The following is a 24,509-nucleotide window of genomic DNA, read 5'->3' as shown; positions in this document are numbered from 1 at the left end:
ACACACGCGGGGTGCGCTGCCGCCGCCCGCCGCTGCTCCTCCTCCCGCCACCGCCTCGAGAGGGAGAGAGAGGGAGGCAGAGAGAGCGCTTTGTCCGCGCGCCGCCGCCCGGCCCGGGACTCTGCCCCGAGGAGGCAGCCGCGCCGAGTCCCCGCCTCCGCCTCTGCCCCCTGGCGGGCCGGGCCGGCCGCGGTGGGGGGAGCCAGGCTGAGGGTGAGGGTGGGGGTGGGTGGCGGGCGGGCGGAGGGCGGGGAGGGGGGGCGGAGGAGGAGGAGGAGAGACGAGGGCAGCGGAGGAGGCGAGGAGCGCCGGTACCGGGCCGGGGGAGCCGCGGGCTCTCGAGGAAGACACGGATGATGAACAAGCTTTACATCGGGAACCTGAGCCCCGCCGTCACCGCCGACGACCTCCGGCAGCTCTTTGGGGACAGGAAGCTGCCCTTGGCGGGACAGGTCCTGCTCAAGTCTGGCTACGCCTTCGTGGACTACCCCGACCAGAACTGGGCCATCCGCGCCATCGAGACCCTCTCGGGTGAGCACTCGGCGCGGCCCCCTCCCCCGCCTCGCTCCGCTTCGGCCGGGACGGCGCCGGGAGGGAGGCCGAGTCCGGCGGGCGGCGCCCGGCGGCGGCTCCTGCGTCCCGCGCTCACTTCCACGCACCAGACCCTCAACTCTCGCCGCCCGCCCGCTCCCGGGACGGCCCGCTCCCCTCCCCCCACGGCCCCGGACTCTGCCGTCGCCCTCGGGGCCGCAGCCTTGGGGCGCCCCCAGTGCCGCTCGGAGGGCTCCCGAGGCTCGCCGGCTCCTTAGGGGCACCCCTCGTTCCTCTGGCGCCCCGGGCTGCTCTCTGAGCGCCCCCCGCCCTTCGAGCGTACCCCTTTTCCCCTCTCCCCTGACCTTCCAGTCACCCCCTTTGTCAGGGTCTCCCCTTCCCCAAATCCGGCGTGTCCTCCTCCTCCTTCCCCGCCGGACCTTTTCCTTTCCTGTGCCTCGTGCCTGGGACCTCTCGCCTTCTGGCGTCTCCCGAGCCGCACTCTCCTTTCGAGCCTCCTCCCCACCTTGCCCCCCGGCCCCCACTTTCGGCACCCCCTCGGTGCCACCCTGATGATCCCCTTTGAGGTCTCGGGGCTCCCCAAGCCCCGGCCTTCACACGACGGCACCTCTCCCTCGGTCCTCCCGCGAACCTCAGTCCCCTCTCGCTTGCTCTCTCAAGCGCTCCTATTTTTCTCTGAATTTTTTGTCCGATTTTATTGAGAAGAACTCGGGGCTGGGGGCTTTCCGCCGCCCGTCCCCCCGCCTCCTGCTCGGCCAGAAGCACCTTTTTACGAGGTGCCCTGTCTCAACTCGGTGGGGGCCCGGGTTGAGAACCGGGAAAGAGGCGACCGGGGGGCCCACGAGCGCGCTGGAGCCCAGACGGGAGACGGAGAGCGACACACACACAGTCGCGCGCGCGCACTCCCCAACTCGCCCCAGCACAAGCGCCGCTCCCAGCAGCGCCGGTCCCCGACCCCAGCCCGCGCCCCCCGAACCCCGGCCCACGTCCCCCGAACCCCAGCCGGGCGGGAGCCCCTTCCCCACGGGCGTGTGGAGTGGGGGCGGGGCGGCGGCGGGGCCAAGGTGACACCCGGGAGCGGCCGGGGACTGGGCTCTTGCGGCGCGGCGGACCTAAGGGGCTTGGGCGCCTTTTCTCGGGGCCACCGGGAGGAGCGGGCAGGGCGGGGAGCCCGGAGGAGCCTTCGGGCCCCGGGGTAGCGGAATGGAGAGGTGGGGGCCGAGAGAGCAGCGGGGCCGCGCCAGCCTTGCAGCTTGAGTTTCAAATGAGCTCATCCTTTCAAATTGGCGCCGCTCTTTATTAAATTTGTTTTTCCGGTAATGCCACCCACGGCTCTACCTGGGGTCCGACACGAGCTCGCACTCTTCCCGCTTGTCCCGAGACACGGGGCGCCAACCTTTCCTAACACTGAGAACCAAGTTCGCCCAGCGCGAGCGGGGTAGGAGACCCCTTGGGGGCGCCCGAAGGCGGAGCCCGAGCGTGGAGTTCCGTGCGTGCCCCTCCTAGACCCCCGCTGGCTGGATCTAAGCAGGTTCTGAGTGCTTCAATTTCTGTTTTAAAGGTAAAGTGGAATTGCATGGGAAAATCATGGAAGTTGATTACTCAGTCTCTAAAAAGCTAAGGTAAATATACTTTGCTTTTTTTTTTTTTTTTTTTTTTGAGATTGGCCTTACTTATAAGTAAAAAACGTACACACAGCTTTTAAAAACGTGCTCTTGGTCGTTTTTAAAGGGGCTTTTGTTTTGTTAGTGAAGATACATCGTTTAGAAAGCTACTTTTTTTTTTTTTTTTTTTTTTTTACTTTCATTATATAAGGTGTTTACTGTTCTTGGAAAATATCTGGTGCCTAATTGGGGGTCGGGGTGGCGAACACTAGCCATGTTCAGTTCGCTGGGACCCTGTAACTTGTTTATTAAAAATAGCCTCCCACCCCCACCTCCCGACCCTATCCCCAGCAGAATGGCAGCAAATGCTTGTCAAGACTTCCTGTGAGATGTGAAGAGTAAATATTTACTGTGTCAGCTAAATTGCTTAACTAAACTTAGCGATTAATTACTGTTCTCTTTTAGATAGTTTAATGTTGAATAGTAAAATAATTCAGTAAGGGGTCAATATTTTGCATAGCTTTCTAAAGAAGTGGGTTGTTTGGATTGGACGGCAGTTAAAAGCCGGACTTTTTCAGTCACTGAGACTCTTGAGTATAGCTTGTGAGCATTTTGTTGTTGTTGCTTGTAAGAAATGTTTGCGGCTAAAATAAATATCCTTGTGAAATCTATAGTAATATTTAAGTGCACTGTTGTTAATGACGGAGTAACGAGTTTTGTGGAGGTTGGATTTCTCCACAGTGATTTGCTAACAGGAGAAGAGAATGAGGGAAAACATCTTTGTTTCAAGTTTATTGTGGACTTTAAATTGGGCCCTTTATTACTCATTCTGGATTTTTTTCTTCTGCTGTGTGTCGTAACTTAGTTTACATCTCATTCACATACATTTGTTCACCATTAGTCATGAAGTAGCTGAATTGGAGATGCTCAGTGAACTTTTTGATTACCACCTTTACAGTTTATCATAGTCAATAGCGTAACACCTGATTTTTGCCTGGATTGAGTAGTTTTAAAACAAACTACCCTATTTTCATAAATGCTTACATGTGTTGTTGAAGGGATTTTTAAAAATTGAGTGCCACATTTCCAGATATGTTTTATTTTGACTAAGCAACAGATGAACTTCTGTTTGCAAATGACCTCTGTGGCATATGAGAAAATTACTTAAATCCTGTTTTTTTTTTTTAAGGTAGTTATCATTTACAGCTTCATGTGTAATATTAAGCTAGTTCTTTCCTCTAATGGGAAAGATGTAATGTGTAACTAACCGGTTTTCAATAAGGTATTCTAAAGTTGTATACTTTTCTTTAAAATAATAGTTACTGCTTGAGAAGTCCAAGTTGAAGCTTTCTGATACATTAACTATTTACTGCAAGTATAAATTACTATCTCACAACACTTGAAAATGTGCAGAATGAATATTCCGAACAGTGAAATAACTACCCAAAATATTTGATACAGTATGTTTCTATAAATGTCTAATTCTGTTGGCTGTTTGCTGTTGTGAATACTTTTCGTGGTTATAATTAGTTAAAAACAACCACTAGAATTTTATTTTTGTTGGTGTCTCATTTCATGTTGCAGTGTACATTATTTAATTTTGTGTAGTATATGTGAAATACTGGTTTATCTAAAGTTATTAACAGCTCCTAAAACTTCTCACAAATGTACTACTTTTTTAGCTTTTTTCTTTCAAAATGCAGATTATTTGCTGTTAGCTGGAGTGTCATTTAAGTAATTTTGTTCTGTTTAAGACTTCAGAATTAAAGACATGTCCTCAGTTTTTAGTATAAATTAAAGTGCAATTTAGGATTTATAGAGCCCTGTTAGTTGATGATTCCTTTGAACATGTGGGCGATGTGAAATACCCAGGAGGTAGATTAAAATGCGCTGTGTATGATTCACTACACTGAAAATGTTTAACATTCCAAATGTATGCATAAGCTGCTGCTGTAGAGGAGTTGCATCATTTCTGATTGGATGGTTTTAATCTTTTTTCCTTTCCTTTATTAGTTTAAATGCAGAAATTAACTACTTGTACTGCAGGCTAAGGGAGAGATAGCTAATGACCAGTGTATTGTGTACTGAGATCAGACCTCAGGGATGAGGCAGCTGTATATTCTCATGTCCTGGACACTACCACGTTGGTGGCTTTCTAAACCCAGGCCACTAAGACATTTGAAACCAAAGCTTTTATGTTATATGGTTGACTATTTTGGTGTCCTTGTGTGGCATTTCTATGAATATTAACAAATTAGAAGCAAATTTGGCAGTGTGAAGTCAATTCTATATGTGGTTTTTGTGTTAGTTGAAGTGAAAATGGTAAGAAAACAGTTCATCCTCATTGCCTGCTTACTTAAAAATCATTCAACAATTGAGTGCATTTTCTTTACATTGTAGCAATTTCTTTGATTTCTCAGGAATCAGTTTTACTATCTACATCTCATCGATTTTTTTAAAGTTAATGATAGTTTGGGGGGAGATGTTTTGATCTTAAGTTACGAAATTATTGGTATGCAATTTGCTTACCAATTGGATTTTTTGTTGAATGTTCTAGCATCATTTTATAATAGTACAATAGACTAGATACCATTATTTTCTCAGGATCACTTAGCAATAGAAAACTCTTTTCTTTTTGCCACATGTTTTATTCTTATTAAATGCTAATTAGTCTGATGTCAACCACACATAAAGGATTTATCTAAGTTGGTTTCAGGCTCTGTTGAATTAAAATGTTTGAATCTTTTTTCTCTGTTCATATTTCTTGGTAGTACATATGATCAAATGTTTATTAAAGAGGAAAAAAACTGGTAAGCTTTAAAATGCTGTTAAAAGTTTTGGAAACTTCCTTGATACAAATTTCATTTTTGGTGTTGATGGAGGTTAATTTAAAAATTATGTACATATATATACACATATACACACATATTGCATGCCTTGTTTTGAACTTAGACATGCTAACTTGAATGTGCTTTTGTATCTAAAGTTGAATGATTCTGTGAGAAACAAAACTTTGAAAAATGCAATTTCTGCCCACCTCTAGGAAGTAACTAAGTCGTGCTAGACATTCTTCCACTGAGATGGTGTGAATACTATGAGATAGTGTAGGAAAAAGCTATGAATTTGTCTTTCATGAGTTAAAAACCAGTAATTGTATTCACTCCAATGCAAATGAATTTGGTCTCCTATAGGAATGTTAAAGCAAACAGTATCTCAATTGTATTTTGCTTGTATGTACTACATTGTGTATAGTTGAATTAAATACCAAAAAGGAAAAAAAAAAAACCACCCAATCTCAAGCCGTCCCTGCAGCAAAGGGTTTGGCTATGTCAATTTTTAATTTCCTAGAAACAGAAATGACTTTTATTAGGTTAAAATTGTGTGGTAGCTTCCTATTTGAAGAATTTGTTGACTTAGAAATTAATATCTGCATTTACTTACGTGCAGATATAACATATGAACGCAATATATGATATTAAGGTATAATGTTACTTTTGATTTGGCTTTGGAGATAAACTTTTAGTTTCCCAGTTAAAAAAAAAAGTAATTTTTTCATGTGATGCTAGGTAATACCATAGAGAATTGCACGTCGTTGTGACCTCTAAGAGATAAGTAGTAGAATTAAAATAGAAGCAATACAGAAAAAAATTAACTTGGTGATTTGGTTTAAAATTCTAGTTTTTACATTTTTAAAAGACTGATCATCTGATGCATTTATATTATTTAATTAAATATTAGAAACCAATGAGATTTATACATCCAAATAGATTTTATGGTTTGCCTGATTTTTTTTTTCAATTCACCAAATACATAAAAATGTTAAATTGTAGTATAGCAATTTATAAAACTATTTAATGGCTGAACACCTTAACATTAATTCTAAAGGTGATTTGTGATATGCAGTGCAGCTGCCAAATGGTACTTTTTCATGTGTTTCCTTGTGCTTATGGCTAGGTAGAAGATGATCAGTAAGAGATAGTCTAAGAATTTTGTTTTTTATCATGTTAGCCTGAGATTATCCTTTGGTAGAGAGAAGATGAGAGGATATTAGTAATATTTGTACAAAGCCTTTTATACTTGATGATCTAAAGTGCAATATGTTTTCTTTAAGAGAAAAAGCGTTTAACTTTTAAAATATTTTTGAAAGACAAGATTTAGAACAAATTGCATATCAAAATTATTTTACTATTTTGAGTAAACAATTGTTTTTGTGTTTATGTGGAGGTTGCTCCAGATTTTCAAGTACTGTGTTGGGGAAATGTAAATGATGTTGAATTATGCATAAAAGGATAGTGACTTGAGCACATTTATTAAAAGTCAAAAAGCTATGAAAACCAGATTTCTACAGAAACTGTTTATATATTTGATACTTTCAAGCTTTTCTAAATATTTGCTGTCTGTAGCTGAATCACTCTTCCAAGTCCTCTATGAAACCCTCAAAAGTAGATGAGCAATTGGTCAGAATTGTTGGAGGATATTATTTGAGCTGAATGCTTCCTCTCTCTGATTCAGTGGTGTATGTGCAAGTGTGTGTATATGTTTTTTTGTTGGGGGACAGTTTGATGGTGTCAGAAGGGAGCAGGTGACCTTTAATTGAACAACAGTTGCTCTGAATTCAGTCCTGACAAGGCTCAAGAAAGTTGCTTGGTGATTGAAACCTGTGGCAAAGGGAATGAGGTGCAGTGATATTTGCCTTGAGTGATGAGTAACTCTTGTAGGTGGTTAACCTTGTTGTGAAAGCCAAGTCCTAGGTACCTGGAGTAGCTTTTTAAGTGAGCATGCTATTGAAAGGACCCCCAGTGCAGCATCTCCCCTCCTTCCTTTTCACTTGGCTATCCCGTCCCAAATAATTCTGTGAAGGTTTTGATGATGAAGCCATTTTTCAAGTGTTAGAAAATTCAAGATTTGAATATGCATTTTCGTTTAGAAATTCTGTACTTTGAAAAGCAATATGGTATTTTGCATAACACAAGTACTGTCAGTGAGAAAACTTCATTGGAAAAAGTGTTATATTGAAATTGTTTCTTTGGAGACTGTTGAAAATGTTGAATTTATACATTTCAAAATATATTTTTAAAAATTACATTTAAACATCACAAAAGTGTCTCCAGTGTTCTTTTCAGTGTTAGAAAGTAGTGGGGCTTGAATAAGCTAATTTTTAAAGAGTTTATGCTCTAAAACTTTCCGTCAAAAGCATTATCTTTCAAAAGCTATGATTAACTTTTTAAATTGAGAAATGGGAGTGTTCTGTTTAACAAAACATGCCTCCAGAATTTATTAGTAAAGTTTTTGTCCTTCTTATATTCAAATTTAAGTTCAAATTGTTTTGGATATTCATTCAACAGCAGTATCATTGAACAAATAGTAGCAAAGAAACAGCAAACATCTACCAACAAAGATAAGTCTTTCCTCCCATTTATCATCACCATTAAAATATTTTAAATCTTTTACTTTATAATTTGACTTCATGCTTACAAACTTATAATTTTCATTTGGTGGCATGGACTGTATGGGTTCTATTTTGGGCAGCAAAATTGCAGAGTGCTCAGAGCATTATTTTTAAGGTTTTACTTTTCCTGTTTTGATCATGGACTTTGGTCTCTCCATAAAATAGTGAAGAAAAATTATTTTTCTTTGTAGAAAACTTCAGATTCTGTTGCTTGGCTGCCAAAGAGAAAAAGGAATCCAATAATTATTTCTTTAATTTGGTTTTGAGTTTGATGGTATATTGAGCTAGAATAAGTACAACAATGAAAATGGATGCTTTTGCATTAATAGGCAATCAAGCAGCCCTATTTCATCATTTGATAATCATGTCTCCTCCCCAAGCCTCTGGTTTTCACTAAATAATGTTGTCTGTATTTTTGAAATACATTTTGTTTATTTCTCATTATTTATCTGTTTTAGACTTTATTTCCTAAAATGTGAGCATTATTAGGATTTTCCCATTCTGTTTAGTGTCAAGGACATTTCATAAATAAAGCAGATATTTTAATAAGTCTGATAAATGAAAATTAAGAGTTCTGATGCATCTTTTGAGGTTTCTCATATTTACTCATATCATAATAAATGTTGCATCTAATGACCAGAAGAATTTGGGAACATTCCAATAAGAATTATATTTTCAGTTTTCTTATTGTCATATAATAAACGTGTCTCAAAGTAAGGATTTGCCTTAAGGGGAAGCTTGAATTTTTAAACTTTTGTTTTAAATGTGATCAGAAAGGTGGTTTGATGATTTCATGTATTGATATTTAAACAGTACTAGTAGTGGTATCTCAGGGAGGAGTATTTTTTTGTGCCTGCCTCTTATATTCATACAGTACTGATGCTGTGCCAGCCTCTTTGACACATTATTTTATTTATTCCAAATAATAATTTTGTGAAAAATAGGACAGTTGATACTATCTCTTTTTTTGGATGAGGAAACTCAGTCTCAGAGAACCTTAATAATTTGCTTAAGGCCACATGACTTTTAATTAAGTAATAGGGCCAGAACCCAAATCTTCTGAGGTCACTGAGTCTCTCTCCACTGTACTTCCTTTCCATTTAACATTTTAAATTAAAGAAGTCAGATGAATGTGTTTCAAAGTTCAAAGAGTGATCAAGAGTAATAGACATATATGAAAATAGATGTGTGGATTGAACCTTTGTGATGATCTTTTGTCGGTCTGAGTGATCTGTACTTTGCTATAGTTTTTAGAAAAAATAATTAGAAACGGAGGTAATTTAAAAATTAGCATTGCACCTCTTCTTATGTCTGTGATTGTCCATGGGCAGAGGTGGGGAGTGTAGCTAAGCAGGTTGTGGGGTTGTTGTTGCTTTGCTTTTTGCAATGGTTGTGTTCCTGACATAACAGGACAAACATTTCTTTCAATATCTGAGGCACACAGATGAGGCAGTGAACGGTGCCCCGGGTCAAGACTGTGTGCCACGTGGTAAATGAAAATCTAGCTCAAGGAATCTCCTGGGTGGATTCTTCACAGGGTTCAGACAGCCCGTTGGAGAGATCAGGACTGCGTTATGGTTTACGTGTTTCCCCGGTAGGAACTTCCAGGTCTTTGCCAGAGGTGGTATGTATCTCTGCATCACTCTCTACAGAATAAGGCCTTTGGCCTCTCCTTTGAGTATGGTGTGAGTATTAATAGGGATAGTATCCATGAAGTTCTCAGGGTTCTTCAGTAATTTTACCATCGCTCAAAAGCGTATGCTAAATAACGAAGCATGTGAAGTCCAGTTCCTTTCTCCTCAACTAAACTTTTCCTGCATTTATCTTCATTTCCTTTAACTCTTGTGGACTATTGGTGGTGGTGCTGGAGAGAGGGAGGGACGGAGGAATTATCACCGAAAAAAATAGGTGAAAGATATTTTCATCTCTCCATGCGTTTCTTCAAGTTAGTACGGTCCAGAGTCAGGTATGGCATTTTCCATGGAATGCTGACTTAGGAGATGGGGAGAGGAGGAGCGCTGCCTAATGTGGGGTGGCTGCTGGGTGCTGGGCACTGGACTAGGCTCCCTGTGTTATCCTCTCCGGAGTCTGGAGATCTGTCTTTATCTTCTTACACATAGGGCTCTAAAGCTTCAGACTTTAAAACAACTCCTTGCTCCTGACCAAAACCTCAGAAGGCAGTGACTACCTTACCCTTGCTGTCCATCTCATTTGAGTACTGCAGCAGAACCTTAGCAATGAAGTAGAGAGTTGTGATCATGTGTACATAGGCCATAGAGTAACTCTGTATATTATTCCTAACTTGGAATAAGAAACAAAATTTCCGCATATAAAACCTATGCTGAGAAAGATTAGGAGCTGAAGTTCAGTGTATTTTTAATTTAATGTAATTGAAAGGAATTAAAACAGTTAGTCATAATTTGAAGGAACTTCCTTGAAGTAGTCCTATAGTAGAAGCATTTATATTTACATCGAAAGAGGTTTTCTAAAAAATCATTGTGGTTGACAGTTAAACATAAAAAACATACATGTATGCAGTGTGAGAGGAGGGCCTGTGTTCCATGCCTTTGACCCAGATATATATGTAGTTTTTTCAAATCCTGAAAAAAATCTTGAGGTTTTTTTGTTTAGGATACAGAATGTTTCACAAAGGTTGGCATGCTTTCATTTTTATATGTATTTTTTTCAATGTCTGTGTCTCAGAGAAGGAAAATAATGGGATTTTTGTAAATTAATTTTTATAAAATGGTTCTTATTCACATTAGAACATTTTAAACCTCTTTGACACGTGAAAAAGTCAGTGAAAGCACAGGGAGGAAAAAAGATTTTGTACCTTTTTTTGATATAATACTTAAGTATCTTACGTGTTTGTTACTTTGTTGAGTAACATAGGGCTTAAGATACAGTTATACCACCAATGACATGAGCTATACAAGAGGTTTTCTTCTAGATAGAGGCTGTGGTTTTTGACAAGAACATGATTTTATATAATTTATGAGAGAAAATAATTACTTTCCTCAGTCAAGAATCTCTAATAGAGCTTAAAAGATTACCAGGAAAGACATTTTTATTACTGTATCTTCTCTTTCTCTTTGAAAAATGAAACAAAAAATTGAGTGGTGATTCTTTGGACAGGTTAGTCTCATATCAGTTCATGAAGTAGAGGGTGTTTCTCAAAACGCTGGAGTGAGGATAGGCTATATCGTATTTTTGGATTACGTGGAGACCTTTTACTTTATTCCCTCCTGGTCTTTGTGATTTTAACAGTGCATACTTTGAAATTTCAGTGGATGTTTTTCTTTATCATTGTATGGATAAGGTTTTGAAGTTACATGTTTTGTTCCTCTTTATTTGAGAGAGTCAGATGTGTATGATAAAAGCAGTTTAACACTGAAAAAGCGCAGTTTAGCCTCTTCAATTATTAAGAAAGAAGGAAGGGAGGAGGGAAAGGGAGAGAGGAGAAGAGGAAGGAGGCGACCATGGAAGCGTAGGTGACTGAACCGTGTATCCAGCTTCTGCCTTTTCTTTCTGTACTTCCAGAGCACGTGGCAAAGACTGGTCCTCACTTTAGTGTATGAGAGATAGTAAGTGATTCCAACGGTGACAGCGGGACTGAAAGTCTCACACAACTTGTTCTTTTCTTTGACACTTAAAAACTCTGAGTATGTGGTTGGCCTGCCCCAAAAAAAGGTTTTGCATTTCTTTCTCTAAGGCCCCCTCACTGGCCACTTCCTCTCTCATTCTCCTTCCCCTTTGCATTTCCGTGGGGATGGCTGGGAAGGGCTGGCAGTGCGGTGCCTGGTGTGTAGGCCTCCCTGCAGCCCCGTTGCCCCCTGGTTGGCTGAGGGTTGGGGAAGCCAGGGAGGCGTGTGTGTGCTTGCTCAATGTGTTGGAATGTATGGGTTCTGTGGCATACGCTTACTCGGAATGTGCAGCAGACACATGAGCTTCGATGGTCGTGGGGGTCTAGCGTTGTAGGCTTTTGTAACTGGTTGAAAATTTGGGTTACTTTTTTCCCCTGAAGTGCAGTTGTATTTATTCTTTGGGAAGGGAAAGCATCTTCTTTACTTTTTGTTTTTAAACTATTGACGGACAGACAAGAATGTTGTGGATGCATAAATAATCTGGCCTCTCTCCTGGATCCAGCTGTACTACTGTTTACCCTTTTCTTTTCAAACTGATAGTGATGTCTTCAAGACATGGACACTGAATTTGTAAACTAAGCCTTGTAAAACTCCCTGAGTTGTGCCACCACTAAAGATGATGAAATCAAGGATCTAAGAAACCAGATTTTAAGCTCAGATATTGAAAAATGTGGAATTGATTCTCCCTTTTAAGGAATAAAGAACAAAATACTGGTTGCTTAATATTTAAAATTTTTGGCTGTTTATTATTTTTAAAAATGTTTACATATTTTTTCTTCTCAAAATACTTGAGATGACAAAGGTACTAGTTACTCAATAATTTGAATTACAGAAGACAGAGATTTAGATTTGTAAAGTAAGTAAGTCAAAAAGACATTTTAAGAGTTACAAAGGGGCCAGGAACAGGTGGTTGGTTCTAATATAATTATTTCTACATCATGACGAGAGTTTTGCCAGGGAAGAGTTAGCTCTTTGTTCACTGATTTGTATATTAATTAGTATGTTGTATCTATTTCAATAATGGTTTCAAAAAAATGATTTAGATATCAAAATTGATCAGTGGCATCAGTTCAATGTATGGATTATGGTCACGGTGTTAATATCTGCCTTATAGATCTCTAGGCCAATATTATATCTTCTATTCTCAATGGTTTTTTTTTTTTTTTAAACACTGTTCCATAGAGTCTTAGGATTCCAAAGAGATGCCAAATTTCTGGGAAGGAGGAATAGATGTATGTACATGAAAATCCTGGCTTTCTACCTGCTGTGCAGTATGAAGACAGCTGCATTCGTTGCTGTTTTATATACAGAATTGGAGTTGAGTCTAAGAATTGGTTTAGAAAGTTGGTTTGCTCTTTAAAACACAGTTTGTAAACACCCGCTCTGCAGTGTGAAATTCTGAGTCTTGAGTCCATTCCTTGATTTGGCCCTTCAGCAGACCCAAAGCCCTTTCTTGAGAAAAGTTTAGACCCTGCCCTTGTTATTCATAAATCTGCTCTCCATGGAATGGCCCTCTATTTCCTGTCACTTTCATTTTAGTAACAAATGTTTGTTTTGCCAACTGAATGCCAGACTACTGAATCTATGGATTTTTCTATAGTCAACAACTTAGAATGCATGCCCTTCAGGAACTTTCCAGGGAGTTCCTTGGCCAGTGATACTGTGCTCTGGCTCTTGGCAGAGCCATTAGAGTTAACTGCCTTTGAAGAGTGATGGGCTTGGTGACAAGGGACCCACTCATTCACCGAGAACAAGTTTTTGCTTCTGGAGGTGGAAGCAGGGTTGGCCTTCCTAGTCCTTCTTGAGGCAGAGCAGCTCTCCTCTTATCTGTTGTATATGGTGGGGCTCCAAGAATGCAGGAGTGATCTTCAAAACATTTTCAGTTGGTTAGAACGAATGCTCAACAAATTAGCTGGGTCACAAGCCGTGATACTCCAATATACACTCCCTCAGTATCAGTCCTGCATACGTGATTTTTGTTCAAAAACAGGATATTACTTTAAAACAATAAAATACTGGTCTCTCAGTGATTTCTTACCCTATGGCCAAGGACTCTTGGAAAGTCCTGAAAGTCCTTGGAATTTAGCTATGTGTTGTTAAAGATCCCCTAAGAGGTTCTGAGGCAGAGAGAGAGAGAGAGAGAGAGAGAGAGAGAGAGAGAGAGAGAGAGAGAGAGAGACACACACACACACACACACACACACAGACACAGAGACACAGATGCCCCCCCGCCCCCCGCCCAAACTCTGAGCTCTGTCCTCTGCTGTCTGCTCCATCACTCTAGCCTCCCACAGACTGGCCTTCAGAGACCCATGGTTTTGTCTTGTGCACACAATTTGTGTAGTAAGATTTTTGTAAGAGATCACCATTTGTTTACAGGGGTAGATGACGTAAGTGGTGGCAAGGGTGGTCTCGGCAGTGCTGGAGGGGACAGCTATTAGCTCCAGCCAACTGCTGCCATTTGGAAACACAGGGCCAGTGTTCCCAAATCTGATTTTTCAAGAGAAGGATAAGTTGGAGTTCTTATGTTAAATGTCCGAAGTTTTAGATATTGTAATTTAAGTTTGTAATAAAATTACAAAACTTTTTTGGAGGCTAAAGGTCAAAAAAGATAGCTGTGGGTTGAATCTGGCCCATGAGTTGCCAGTTTGCAGTCTCTGCCACATCATGAAAATCTGTATCATCTACAAAACATTGTTGAAGACATAGTCCTTTATGTTTAGTATTGCTTACACATAAGCTTGTCTAGGAGTGAGAGGGAAATGTCCTTTTCTTGATAGACAGGATATACTAGTATGCATCCTATCTAATGATGATAGCTGTTTGGAAACTCAAAGTCAAATAAGGTCATAGTTGCAGTAACCATTTTTCGTCAATAATTATTATTTTACTTAATAAGATAATTATTTTCTCCATTATAAAGTGTCCTACATTTTTATCTTTATGTGATGATCTTATTGTGTTTCTGTTATAGTAAGCCACCTAAAATTCTTTTGTAAATATAGAATATATATATACTAAATATGCGACTGTCCTATAAGTTTATACAGTATTTCATAATACATGTTCATGAAAAAAAATAAGCCTCTATTTTAATATAATTGGAAGAACAGGTTTCCACATCAATCTAAATTACACCCTCTCCAATTAAACACTAAGCCAACTATAGATAATGTTTCAAACCACTTTCTAAGAAAATCTGATTCTCATATCTCCATAAAACATTTTTTAAATTAAAAACTTGAGTAGTTCTGCCTGTTAAATGTCTGATATGAGGCAAATGGTTTTAAAAGCATACAGTGTGCCATAGGAAAGTTCATTGGTGAAAATGGTGCTTCTAAATAGTTTGAAAAGTGTTTTGGTTGCTGCTGCACTTTTCTGTATTTAAGTTAAGGAAATTGAAGGCCGTATTGACTGTTTCTGGGTCCTTGATACAGACAATAATCATTAAGGCTAAATGAAAGGAAACTTCTAGTTGCCTAAGGGACATTTTTAAAAAACAAAATTAAAAAAAAAAAACTCCAGACGACTCTGATAGTTGGCATTAGCGTTTTAAAAAATGTGTAACTTACATGCAGAATGAAATAAGGCATTAGCGATCACTTTATAGTGGTCAGGTAAAGCACGTGTCTTGGAAAATTTAGGTTCGCAAATCATGTATGGTAGGGTGTACAAGAGTGGCACACAGGAGCCTGGGAATTCAAAATTGTATTAATATTTGGCTCCTCTCATTTGTGATGGATCTGAATGCTTCTGCAAAAATAGCCAATTCTATTTTCTGGACTGGTCTTTTGAATTTAAATAATTTGAAGTTTCACAAGAGCTGGGTCTTGTTTTTTCTTTGCACAGGTGCACCTTGAATGCCTTGAATAGTGGAAATGCTGTTCATTAAATATTTTTTAATGAATTAAGATTAAAGCCACAATATCATTAATAATTTATTCTTCCCTTTTCCTCTTATTTTTCTTATGCATTTTCAGAATGGAGGGGAAAAATTGTGGTTGAAAGATTTTGCTTTTTTGTGAATGGCTTTTTAAAAAATTCATTCCTTCCTTTTTTCTGTTCCTTTGTTTCTTTCCTTTTTTCTTTCCTTCTTTGTCCTTTATACTTCTTTCTCTCTTTCATCTTTCCTTCATCTCTTTCCTCATTCTTTCTTACTTTTCCACCTCTCTTTCTCTCTCTCATCATATATTTTCTCCTGATTTTTAAAATTCTCTGTTTTCTCCATCTCCTTCCTTCTCCCTCCCTGCTTTCTTTCTTCCCTCCCTCCTTACCTTCCGCCATCTGATGAATGGCTTTTTTAAACTTTTGATTTCATTAAATTTTTTTTTTTGTTTTTTCTTTCCTTCCTTCCTTCCTTCCTGACAGGGTCTCACTCTGTCACCCAGGCTAGGGTGCAGTGGAGCAATCATGGCTCACTGCAGCCTTGTCCTCCAGGGCTCCGGTGATCCTCCCACCTCAGGCTCCTGAGTAGCTGGGACTACAGGCATGAGCCACGGTACCCAGCCTTTTAAAACTTCGGAGTGAATGTCTGGCCTTAGTGGAATCACATCTCTTCATGGGCATTTTAGGTCTGAAATTCCAAAGTCAAATTCCATTATGTTCTTTAAACCTTCATAAGGTCGGCTGCAAATAACAGTTGCATAGGGGCTGCATCGTGAACACTGGAAACCAGAAGTTTAGAGCTGGTGGAGCCAGAATAGGTTTTGCAAATCAGTCTGTCTTTTCTATTCTTTTTTTTTTTCTTTAAATAAAGTAAGAATAGGTTGGTTTTTAGAATTATAAGATTCAGTATGATTACATGAAAATATAATTTTCTTCAAAGGTATTACTCCCTCAAAGTCAAATTCCATTAAAAATTTACTGGGAACCACAGAAGAAAAACCTATTTGGAAAACACAAAAAAGCCCAAACTGCTATTCACTTATTGCAATATAGTAGGTGGATACAGGAATCAGACTTAAGATATGTTTGTTTATAGTAAGTTAAGCAGACAGCATCTAAAGTTACTGTGAAAAAACCAGACAAGTCCAACAATGTTATCTACCAATGGGCAAAGTAATTCATACTTAACCAAGGAAGTGACTGACTAAATTTTAATTGCAAAGCAGAATGCTGTCAAATGCTCTGTATTAGCCCGGGTATAGTAGCTCATGCCTGTAATCTCAACACTTCGGGAGGCTGAGGTGGGTGGATTGCTTGAGGCCAAGAATTTGAGACCAGCCTGGCCAACATGGTGAAACCCCATCTCTACTAAAATGATAAAAATATTAGCCAGGTGTAGTGGCACGCACCTGTGGTCCCAGCTACTCAGGCTGAGGCATGAGAATTGCTTGAGTCTGGGAGACAGAGGTTGTACCGAGCTGAGATTATGCCATTTCACTTCAGCCTGGGTAATATGGTTAGACCCTATCTCAGAAGAAGAAAAAATTTAAGAAAGCTCTGTGTTAGTAGTAATCTATTAGCAATTTAATTTAAAAAAAAATTTTTTTTATTACTTTTGAGATGAAGTTTTGCTCTTGTGGCCCGGGCCAGAGTGCAATGGCATAATTTCGGCTCACTGCAACCTCTGCCTCCCAGGTTCAAGCAGTTCTCCTGCCTCAGCCTCCCTAGTAGCTGGGATTACAGGTACCTGCCACCACATCTGGCTAATTATTTTTTTGCATTTTTAGTAGAGACAGGGTCTTACCATGTAGGCCAGGCTGGTCTCAAACTACTAACCTCAGGTGATCCACCCGCCTCGGCCTAGCAAAGTGCTGGGATTACAGGCATGAGCCACCTCACCCAGCCTCTATTAGCAATTTAAAACATCTATCTATCTTTCTATCTTCCTTTCTCTTTCCCTTTCCTTTCCATTTTCCTTTCCCTTCCTGCCTGCTATCTTGTCCAGGACTCAATCCCCAGGCTTAAGCTATTCTCCCACATCAGCCATCTGCATACCTGAGACTAGGTATGCACCATTGCACCCAGCTAATTAAAACAACAAACATTTATTATCGCACACGTTTTCTGAGGGTCAGGACAATGTCGGCATTTTAGCTGGATTATTCTGACTCATCATCTTTCAGGAGATGGCTGGCAGTCAAGTAGCCCAGTGGGGCTGCAGTCATCTGATGGCTCAGCTGGGGCTGGAAGGTTGGCTACTAAGCTTACTCATGTGGTTGTCAGCTAGGAGCCTTAGTTCCTCACAGCATGACAACAGCCTTCCCCCAGAGCGAATAAAACAAGAGCCAAGGAGAGTGACATCACATCGTCTTTTACAATGCAGTCACTGAGTCTGCCTTATTTTATTCATTAAATATGAGACACGAAGTCCAGCCCATACTCTATGGGAAAAGATTACTCAGTAAGTTTACTCAAATACCAGGAGATGAGAATCTTTGGGAGCCATCTTGGTGTTTATTTAAGAGAAAGTCAACAAATCAAAATGATACTTAATTTGGGGCATATACAGAAAAGTAGTAATGTCCTTAAATTTATAATTAGCTTGGGGCATATACTGAAAAGTAGTAATGTCCTTAAATTTATAATTAGCCTCTTTTGGAGTAAGACTGGAATTTCTTATAAGACAACAATAATAATAATTACTGATTACTGAATCCTTTTATGATTCTTACTGAATTTTCACAACATTTTGTAGAATGAGGAAGGGAGATACGGTTATCCTATTTCATAAATTAAGGAACTGAGGCCTAGATTGTTCTCAGTGCTGTAGGTGGGGTCCCATTTTTAGCATTCAGGGTTTTTTTTTTCTTTTTTTCCCCCTCCATTCTTTCCCTGGAAGAATGATTCGATTACGTACCTTTTGTAAAATACAGTTTAATTGTTCCTTTTCTGTATTATCTGAAAGGCTGATTTTTTTCAGTGCCTAATTGAAAATTTTAAAACACTGCCCTTCTAGTATCAATAAAGATGTTTGTTACTTTTCTGCCAGCAGCAAAAGTCCTTTTTTCTATTTTTGTATCTGGGTGAGGTCCGATTGCTCCAGAATTGTGCCATTCTGCGGTTAGCCATGGTCTACAAGAGGAAAATAAATTTACCCTTCTTTAAAATCATTGGTTTTCTAAGAAATAAGCCATTTACTATACCAAATATGAGCAAATTTTAGGCAAAATGAGTGGTCACTTTGATATCAAACATGTTCAGTTCTTTCCCCTGCTAAAAATACAACGCATCAGGCCCTCAGATTAGAAAAAGACTGCAAATATTTCTAATGGTACTTGAAACTCTCTTCTTGAAGAAATTTGATAGCGTTCTGTGATGCTTTTGATGTTAAGCATATCCATGTTGGTGTTAAATGATTCATTCTGTATGAGCATTCTGCCAAACTTACGCAAACCTCTGAGTTTTGCCTATAGAATGTCCTTCATTACTTCACCTTGAGTCAAGTATAGTGTATGAATACTCATTCAAGTCTTTAAATTGTTTTGACTCTCAGGGCTTGCTTTATTTGCATTACATATTCCCATGTAACCTATTCTCTGAAAGGTTCTGATAACATAATAGTTATGTGAAGTGAAAAGTTATTTTGGTTGTTTATTATATATATACTGAGGCTTAGAAAATGTAGGAGTTCCTTAGGAGTGCTTACTCTTTAGAATAGATAGATGCTTTTTTATGATTTTAGAAAACTAGGGTAAATAGAATTTTCCATATAGATTATATATTTTAGTTGACAAGAATAGGTGCTGCATTATCCTTTTCCCACCTCTGTTTTGTGTATTTTTTAAAAATAATTATTTGTTTTTTTTGTGTGTTTTTCTTTTTATATTATTGTTTTATGTACTCTTAAGTGACTTCTTGACCTCTCTGTAGTTTAAAATCTTGAAATATTTTTTCACAACACAGTCAAATGATTATAGTTAAACTTTTTTTGCTTTAGAGAGAACTCCCTGTCTTCCGTGGGCAGACTGAGTTTAAGATTTACTTCACATTTGGGTGCAGTGGCTCATGCCTGTAATCCCAGCAGTTTGGGAGGCCGAGGTGGGTGGATCACCTGAGATCAGGAGTTCGGGACCAGCCTGGCCAACATGGTGAAACCCTGTCTCTACTAAAAGTACAAAAATTAGCTGGGCGTGGTGGCGGGTGCCTGTAATCCCAGCTATTCTGGAGGCTGAGGCAGGAGAATCAGTTGAACTGGAGGTGGAGGTTGCAGAGAGCTGAGATATCGCCACTGTACTGCAGCCTGGGCTATAAGAATGAAGCTCCATCCCAAAAATAAATAAATAAAAATATTTACTTCACATTTTTATAATCTTCCTGAGTTAGGAGCATGAACAGGGAATTTGGTGAGCTCGGAGGATCAAATGTGGTCTATAAACTCTATGTCCTTATTGGTTTTTAAAAATATTTTGGCTGCCTATGGATATGCACCCAAAGAAATGTATTTTTTTCTCATTTTTCCTCAGTGACTTTTTTTCTTGGTATAATCTCAGCCTAAGGGAAAGGGAGCAGGAAAAATCAGAAGGCTTATGGTGAGCCAAACCACCTCCAGTGACCGGTTTGGGTCTCACACAGTCTTGGTTATTCCTCCTTAATTTGCCCCTCAGTTGATTTGTTTTTGAAGTCAAGAACAGCATCATTTGGGGTAGAAGAGAACATTTCCTGCTTGGTAACCAGACAGCCTGTTTCCCAGCCCTCCTGAGGAAGCCTCAGAGGTGTCTTCACAGCTGAAGTTAGTGGGACACTCCTGAGGCTCCCTGGGTGTGTGCTAACTCTAATTCTATGGCTGTCAGCCTTTGGAAACGTGTTTCCTGGATTTTCAGAGATACTGGGCTAATGCAATTGACTTTTTTATTTTTGCGGCAGAGTTTCACTCTGTCGAACAGGCTGGAGTGCAGTGGCACAATCTTGTCTCACTGCAACTTCTGCCCCCTGGGTTCTAGTGATTCTCCTCCCTCAGCCTCCTGTGTAGCTGGGATTACAGGTGCCCGCCACCACTCCCAGCTAATTTTGTGTTCTTAGTGGAATGATTTTAGTTTCACCATGTTGGCCAGGCTGGTCTCGAAGTCCTGACCTCAAGTGATCCTCCTGCCTCTGCCTCCCAAAGTGCTAAGATTATAGGTGTGAGCCACTGCACCCAGCCTGCAATCGATATTTGAACCTTAAGACATTCACCATGTGTGCCTAAGAGCCTAGGAGCCACGTAAAGTGGAATGAAGATGATTGGGCATTTTCCATCACACTGGTGGATATTATTTAATTTGTGGCCTGAGGTTATGATTGGAATTAAATACGTTGAGGCCTCATTGATTCAAGCTAGTTGTGGTAAGGGGAAGAGCAATGATAATTAGTGGAATGTTTGAATGGGCATATTTAAAAAAAATTTATATTGTTTTCAACTAAATATTATAACCTGAGAGAACTAACAAAATATTGCTAAAAAAAAAAAAATCCTACTGGACCTTCTCATTGAATAGAAAAAATGACTTATATTCAGCATTATCATTTACATGTCAATACTTCTGAAATGTGTTTAAATAGCTTATTTCCCTTTTATGATCTTGTTTATAGTGATTCCTTTGTTGAATACCTGCCCTCCTGTAAAGGAAAAGTAAATTTTAATTCTGTCTGTAATTTACGATTAGAATTAATACTATTTCACTATTCAGTGAACTATAATCTTGACTCATCTGGCATCAGAAACCTAAAATGGATCAAGATTGTAGTTCATTGTAGCTCGGTTGCCCTGTGGCACCTTCTCGGCTCACTGCAACCTCCACCTTCTGGGTTCAAGTGATTCTCCTACCTCAACTTCCTGAGTAGCTGGGATTATAGGCATGTGCCACTATGCCTGGCTAATTTTTGTAATTTTAGTAGAGATGAGGTTTCACCATGTCAGCCAGGCCGATCTTGAACTCCTGACCTCAAATGATCCATCTGCCTCGGTCTTCCAAAGTGCAGGGATTACAGGTGTGAGCCACCATGTCAGCGAGTACTTTCTCTGTATGAGGAGGCATTGGGCTAATTGTTACAAGAAGTACAAAGGTAGGTAGACCATGGAACTGGCCTTCAGCCTAGAAGTCAAATCAGCCTATAGTTCCTGATTACTCCTATAATGTCTGGGGACAAGGTCCAGATGCACACTGTGGGACAGGGAGTAAGCCGCGCTGGTGCTGCAGAATCGGTCATGGGCAGCGGAACACTGGCAGCTGGTGGGCCCCTTGAACGTGAGCTAGAAGGCCTCTTCCTGCATAGAGCCTCCCCTAGGTGCTTCTGAAGTGTCTGCCCTCTGGTTTTCACTAACCTCGGCGGTCACGGTCTGACTGCGTGGTTATTTGTGTGCTCCGCAGTTGTGTCTGCTAGTCCATTCACTACCTGAGGGAGGAGAGGGCGGCATACTTCTGGTGTGTGCCCACAGATGCCTTGAGCCATCTCATAGGAGGTGCTTGCTGAGGGGTTGAGTTGAATTGTATCTGATTTTGTCTGGGTTTAACTTTAGTAACCAAATTTCTCAGGAAATAGTGTGTACCAGTGAATGAAGTTACCTGTTTTAATTGATGGTTAAAGCAGAAAATTCTTTTATTTGGCCCACACTTTTGAAAACCTTTCTAAAATCTAAGACCTCTTCTTATAGAGACATGTCCAAATATTTTTATAAAATTTATATATATATATTTTTTATTCTTTATTTCTTCTGTTTTCTTTTTTTTTCTTACACATTGCCACAAAGATGTGTCCAATACAGTAAAATTAATGTAGTGTAACTATTAGTATTGTCCCACTAAGACTGTGTAGTGCAGTGGTTCTTACTGTGCTTTGTACCAGCAGCATCACCATCACCTGGGAATTGTTAGAACCCCAGCCCAGACCCACTGAATCTGTGTTTTAAGAAGGCCTTGCTGTGATTCCGTTGGAGAGCCACTGGCATAGGGCAGCTCCCAACCCTGGATGCACATATAATTATGTGAGGAGCTTTAAAAAAAATACTGACCTGAGCCTACCTCCAGAAATTCTGAGTCAGGTGCTCTGAGGTAGGACCTCACATAGGCTTTGCTTTTATTTTCTTTTTCAAACACTAACTCGAACCACAGAGTCATTTTTTAAAGTGTCTTCATGTGACACTGATGTGCAGCCAGAGATGAGGACCACTGATGTAAGGGTAGAAAAGAACTTGGGAACTTACTCCACACTATCATTTGCAACTTCATTTTTAGTTTAGTTTTTTTGAGATGGAGTCTTGCTCTGTCTTCTAGGCTGGAGTGCAGTGACACCATCTTCGCTCACTATAACCTCTGCCTCCTGCGTTCGAGCAGTTCTTGTGCCTCAGCCTTTTGAGTTGCTGGGGTTATAGGTGCGCATCACCATGCCCAGCCAATTTTTGTATTTTTAGTAGAGTTGGTATTTCACCATGTTGGTCAGGCTGGTCTTGAACTCTTGACATCAGATGATCCACCCAAAGTGCTAGGATTACAGGTGTGAGCTACTAGGCCCAGCCTGGTTTTGCTTTTGAGACAGTCTTACTATATGAGACAGTCTTACTATGTTGCCCAGGGCCGAAGGCAGTGATGTAGTCTCAGCTTACTGCAGCCTCTACCTCCTGGGCTCAAGCGATTCTCCCACGGTAGCCTTCCTTCCAAGTAGCTGGGACCACAGGCACATGCCACCACACCTGGCTAATTTTTGCTTTTGTAGATATGGGGTTTTGCTGTTTTGCCTGGGCTGGTCTTGTAGTGCTGGGCTCAAGTAATCTGCCTGACTCACCTCCCAGAATGTTGGGATTATAGGCATGAGCCACTGTACCTGGCCTGCAGCTTCTTTCTCCTGACTGTTGAGTAAAGAAGAACTTGGAGCAGTGGTTCACGCCTGTCATCTCAGCACTTTGGGAGGTTGTGGTGGGTAGATCACTTGAGCTCAGGAATTCAAGACCAGCCCAGGCAACATGGCAAAACCCTGACTCTAGACAAAATACAAGAATTAGCTTAGTGTGGCGGTGTGTGCCTGTAGTCGCAGCTGCTCGTAAAGCTAAGGTGGAGGTTGCTTGGGCGTGGGAGCCAAGACTGCACCACTGTACTCCATCCAACCTGGATGACCGAGTAAGACTCTGTTTCAAAAAAAAGAAAGAAAGAAAAATTTAGGCCGGGCGTGGTGGCTCACGCCTGTAATCCCAGCACTTAGGGAGGCTGAGGCGGGTGGATCACAAGGTCAAGAGATCAAGACCATCCTGGTCAACATGGTGAAACCCCGTCTCTACTAAAAATACAAAAAAATTAGCTGGGCACAGTGGTGCATGCCTGTAATCCCAGCTACTCAGGAGGCTGAGGCAGGAGAATTGCCTGAACCCAGGAGGTGGAGGTTGTAGTGAGCCGAGATTGAGCCATTACACTCCAGCCTGGGTAACAGGAGCGAAACTCTGTTTCAAAAAATAAAAAATAAAAAAAAAAGAAAAACTTAGTTATATTTTGCATACTCAGGGATTTCTTGAACAGGTAGTCTCTGCTTTTTAGGGTGTTGCATTCAAACAAACTCCCTCATAAAAGCAGGTGTTTTAAAGCAAGTGGTGTTTTCCCACAGGAAAAATGCCATATTTGGGTATTAGCTTCCTGATCAAGGCCTTGGCATCAAGTAAATCATGGATGGGACCAATAATATGTCATAAAATCAACAATACAATAACAAACCTCCATAGTCATTAAAAAAATTAAATTATGCTCCAGGTCCAGTAAAATCGGCATGAATGTTGTATAAGAAAAATTGATGTGGTCACAGGAACACAGTTTTCTAAGTCTATTATATAATAAATATTAACACTATTTGTACTCAGATTTGGAGAGGAAAGAACTGGATAGCCTAAGTCTCTAAAAATGTTCAAGGGAGTCTTTAGTAGATGCTTTTTCCCACTGCAGATTTCCTGGGAGTAAACCTGGAGGTGGATAAAACACTGGGGCCCAGTCACTGTCTGTTATTATTGGAGGTGGTGAGAATGTGGTGTGTTTTTCCCTGAAAAGCAATTTTTTTTTTCTTGAGACAGAGTCTTGCTTTTTTGCCCAGGAGTGCAGTGGCGCAATCTCAGCCCACTGCAACCTCTGCCTCCCGGGTTCAAGCAATTCTTTTGCCTCAGCCTCCTGAGTAGCTGGGATTACAGGCCATCACTGCCACTCCCTGCTAATTTTATATTTTTAGTAGAGACGGGATTTTACTGTGTTGGCCAGGCTGGTCTTAAACTCCTGACCTCAGGTGATTCACCTGCCTTGTCATCCCAAAGTGTTGGGATTACAGGTATGAGCCTGGCCTTTTTTTTTTTTTCTTTCTTTTTTTTAA

General features: G+C 40.6%; 1 protein-coding gene across 17 annotated transcripts in view; it reads left to right on the top strand.

Moving 5' to 3' along the window:
- The first annotated feature begins 271 nt into the window (after positions 1–271).
- The window catches only part of IGF2BP2 (insulin like growth factor 2 mRNA binding protein 2), a 177,304-nt gene continuing 153,066 nt past the window's right edge, over positions 272–24,509 (top strand). For 13 of the 17 annotated variants that reach the window (XR_013527175.1, XM_078350420.1, XM_078350419.1 and 10 more), the window contains exons 1-2: positions 272–531; positions 2,114–2,174. Coding sequence is in view for 11 of the 17 variants with exons in the window: in XM_035274680.3 (XP_035130571.1) it covers positions 354–531; positions 2,114–2,174 (239 nt within the window). In the remaining 6 variants the exon portion in view is untranslated. The remainder of the gene's footprint in view (positions 532–2,113; positions 2,175–24,509) is intronic. The other 4 variants (XM_078350421.1, XM_078350422.1, XM_035274686.3 and 1 more) reach the window with 1 other exon arrangement.

The sequence above is a fragment of the Callithrix jacchus genome, chromosome 15, assembly GCF_049354715.1.
Source record: "Callithrix jacchus isolate 240 chromosome 15, calJac240_pri, whole genome shotgun sequence".
Classification (NCBI taxonomy): domain Eukaryota; kingdom Metazoa; phylum Chordata; class Mammalia; order Primates; family Cebidae; genus Callithrix; species Callithrix jacchus.
The sequence above is the reverse complement of the archived record's forward strand: the minus strand, read 5'-3'. Positions and strand labels throughout refer to the sequence as shown.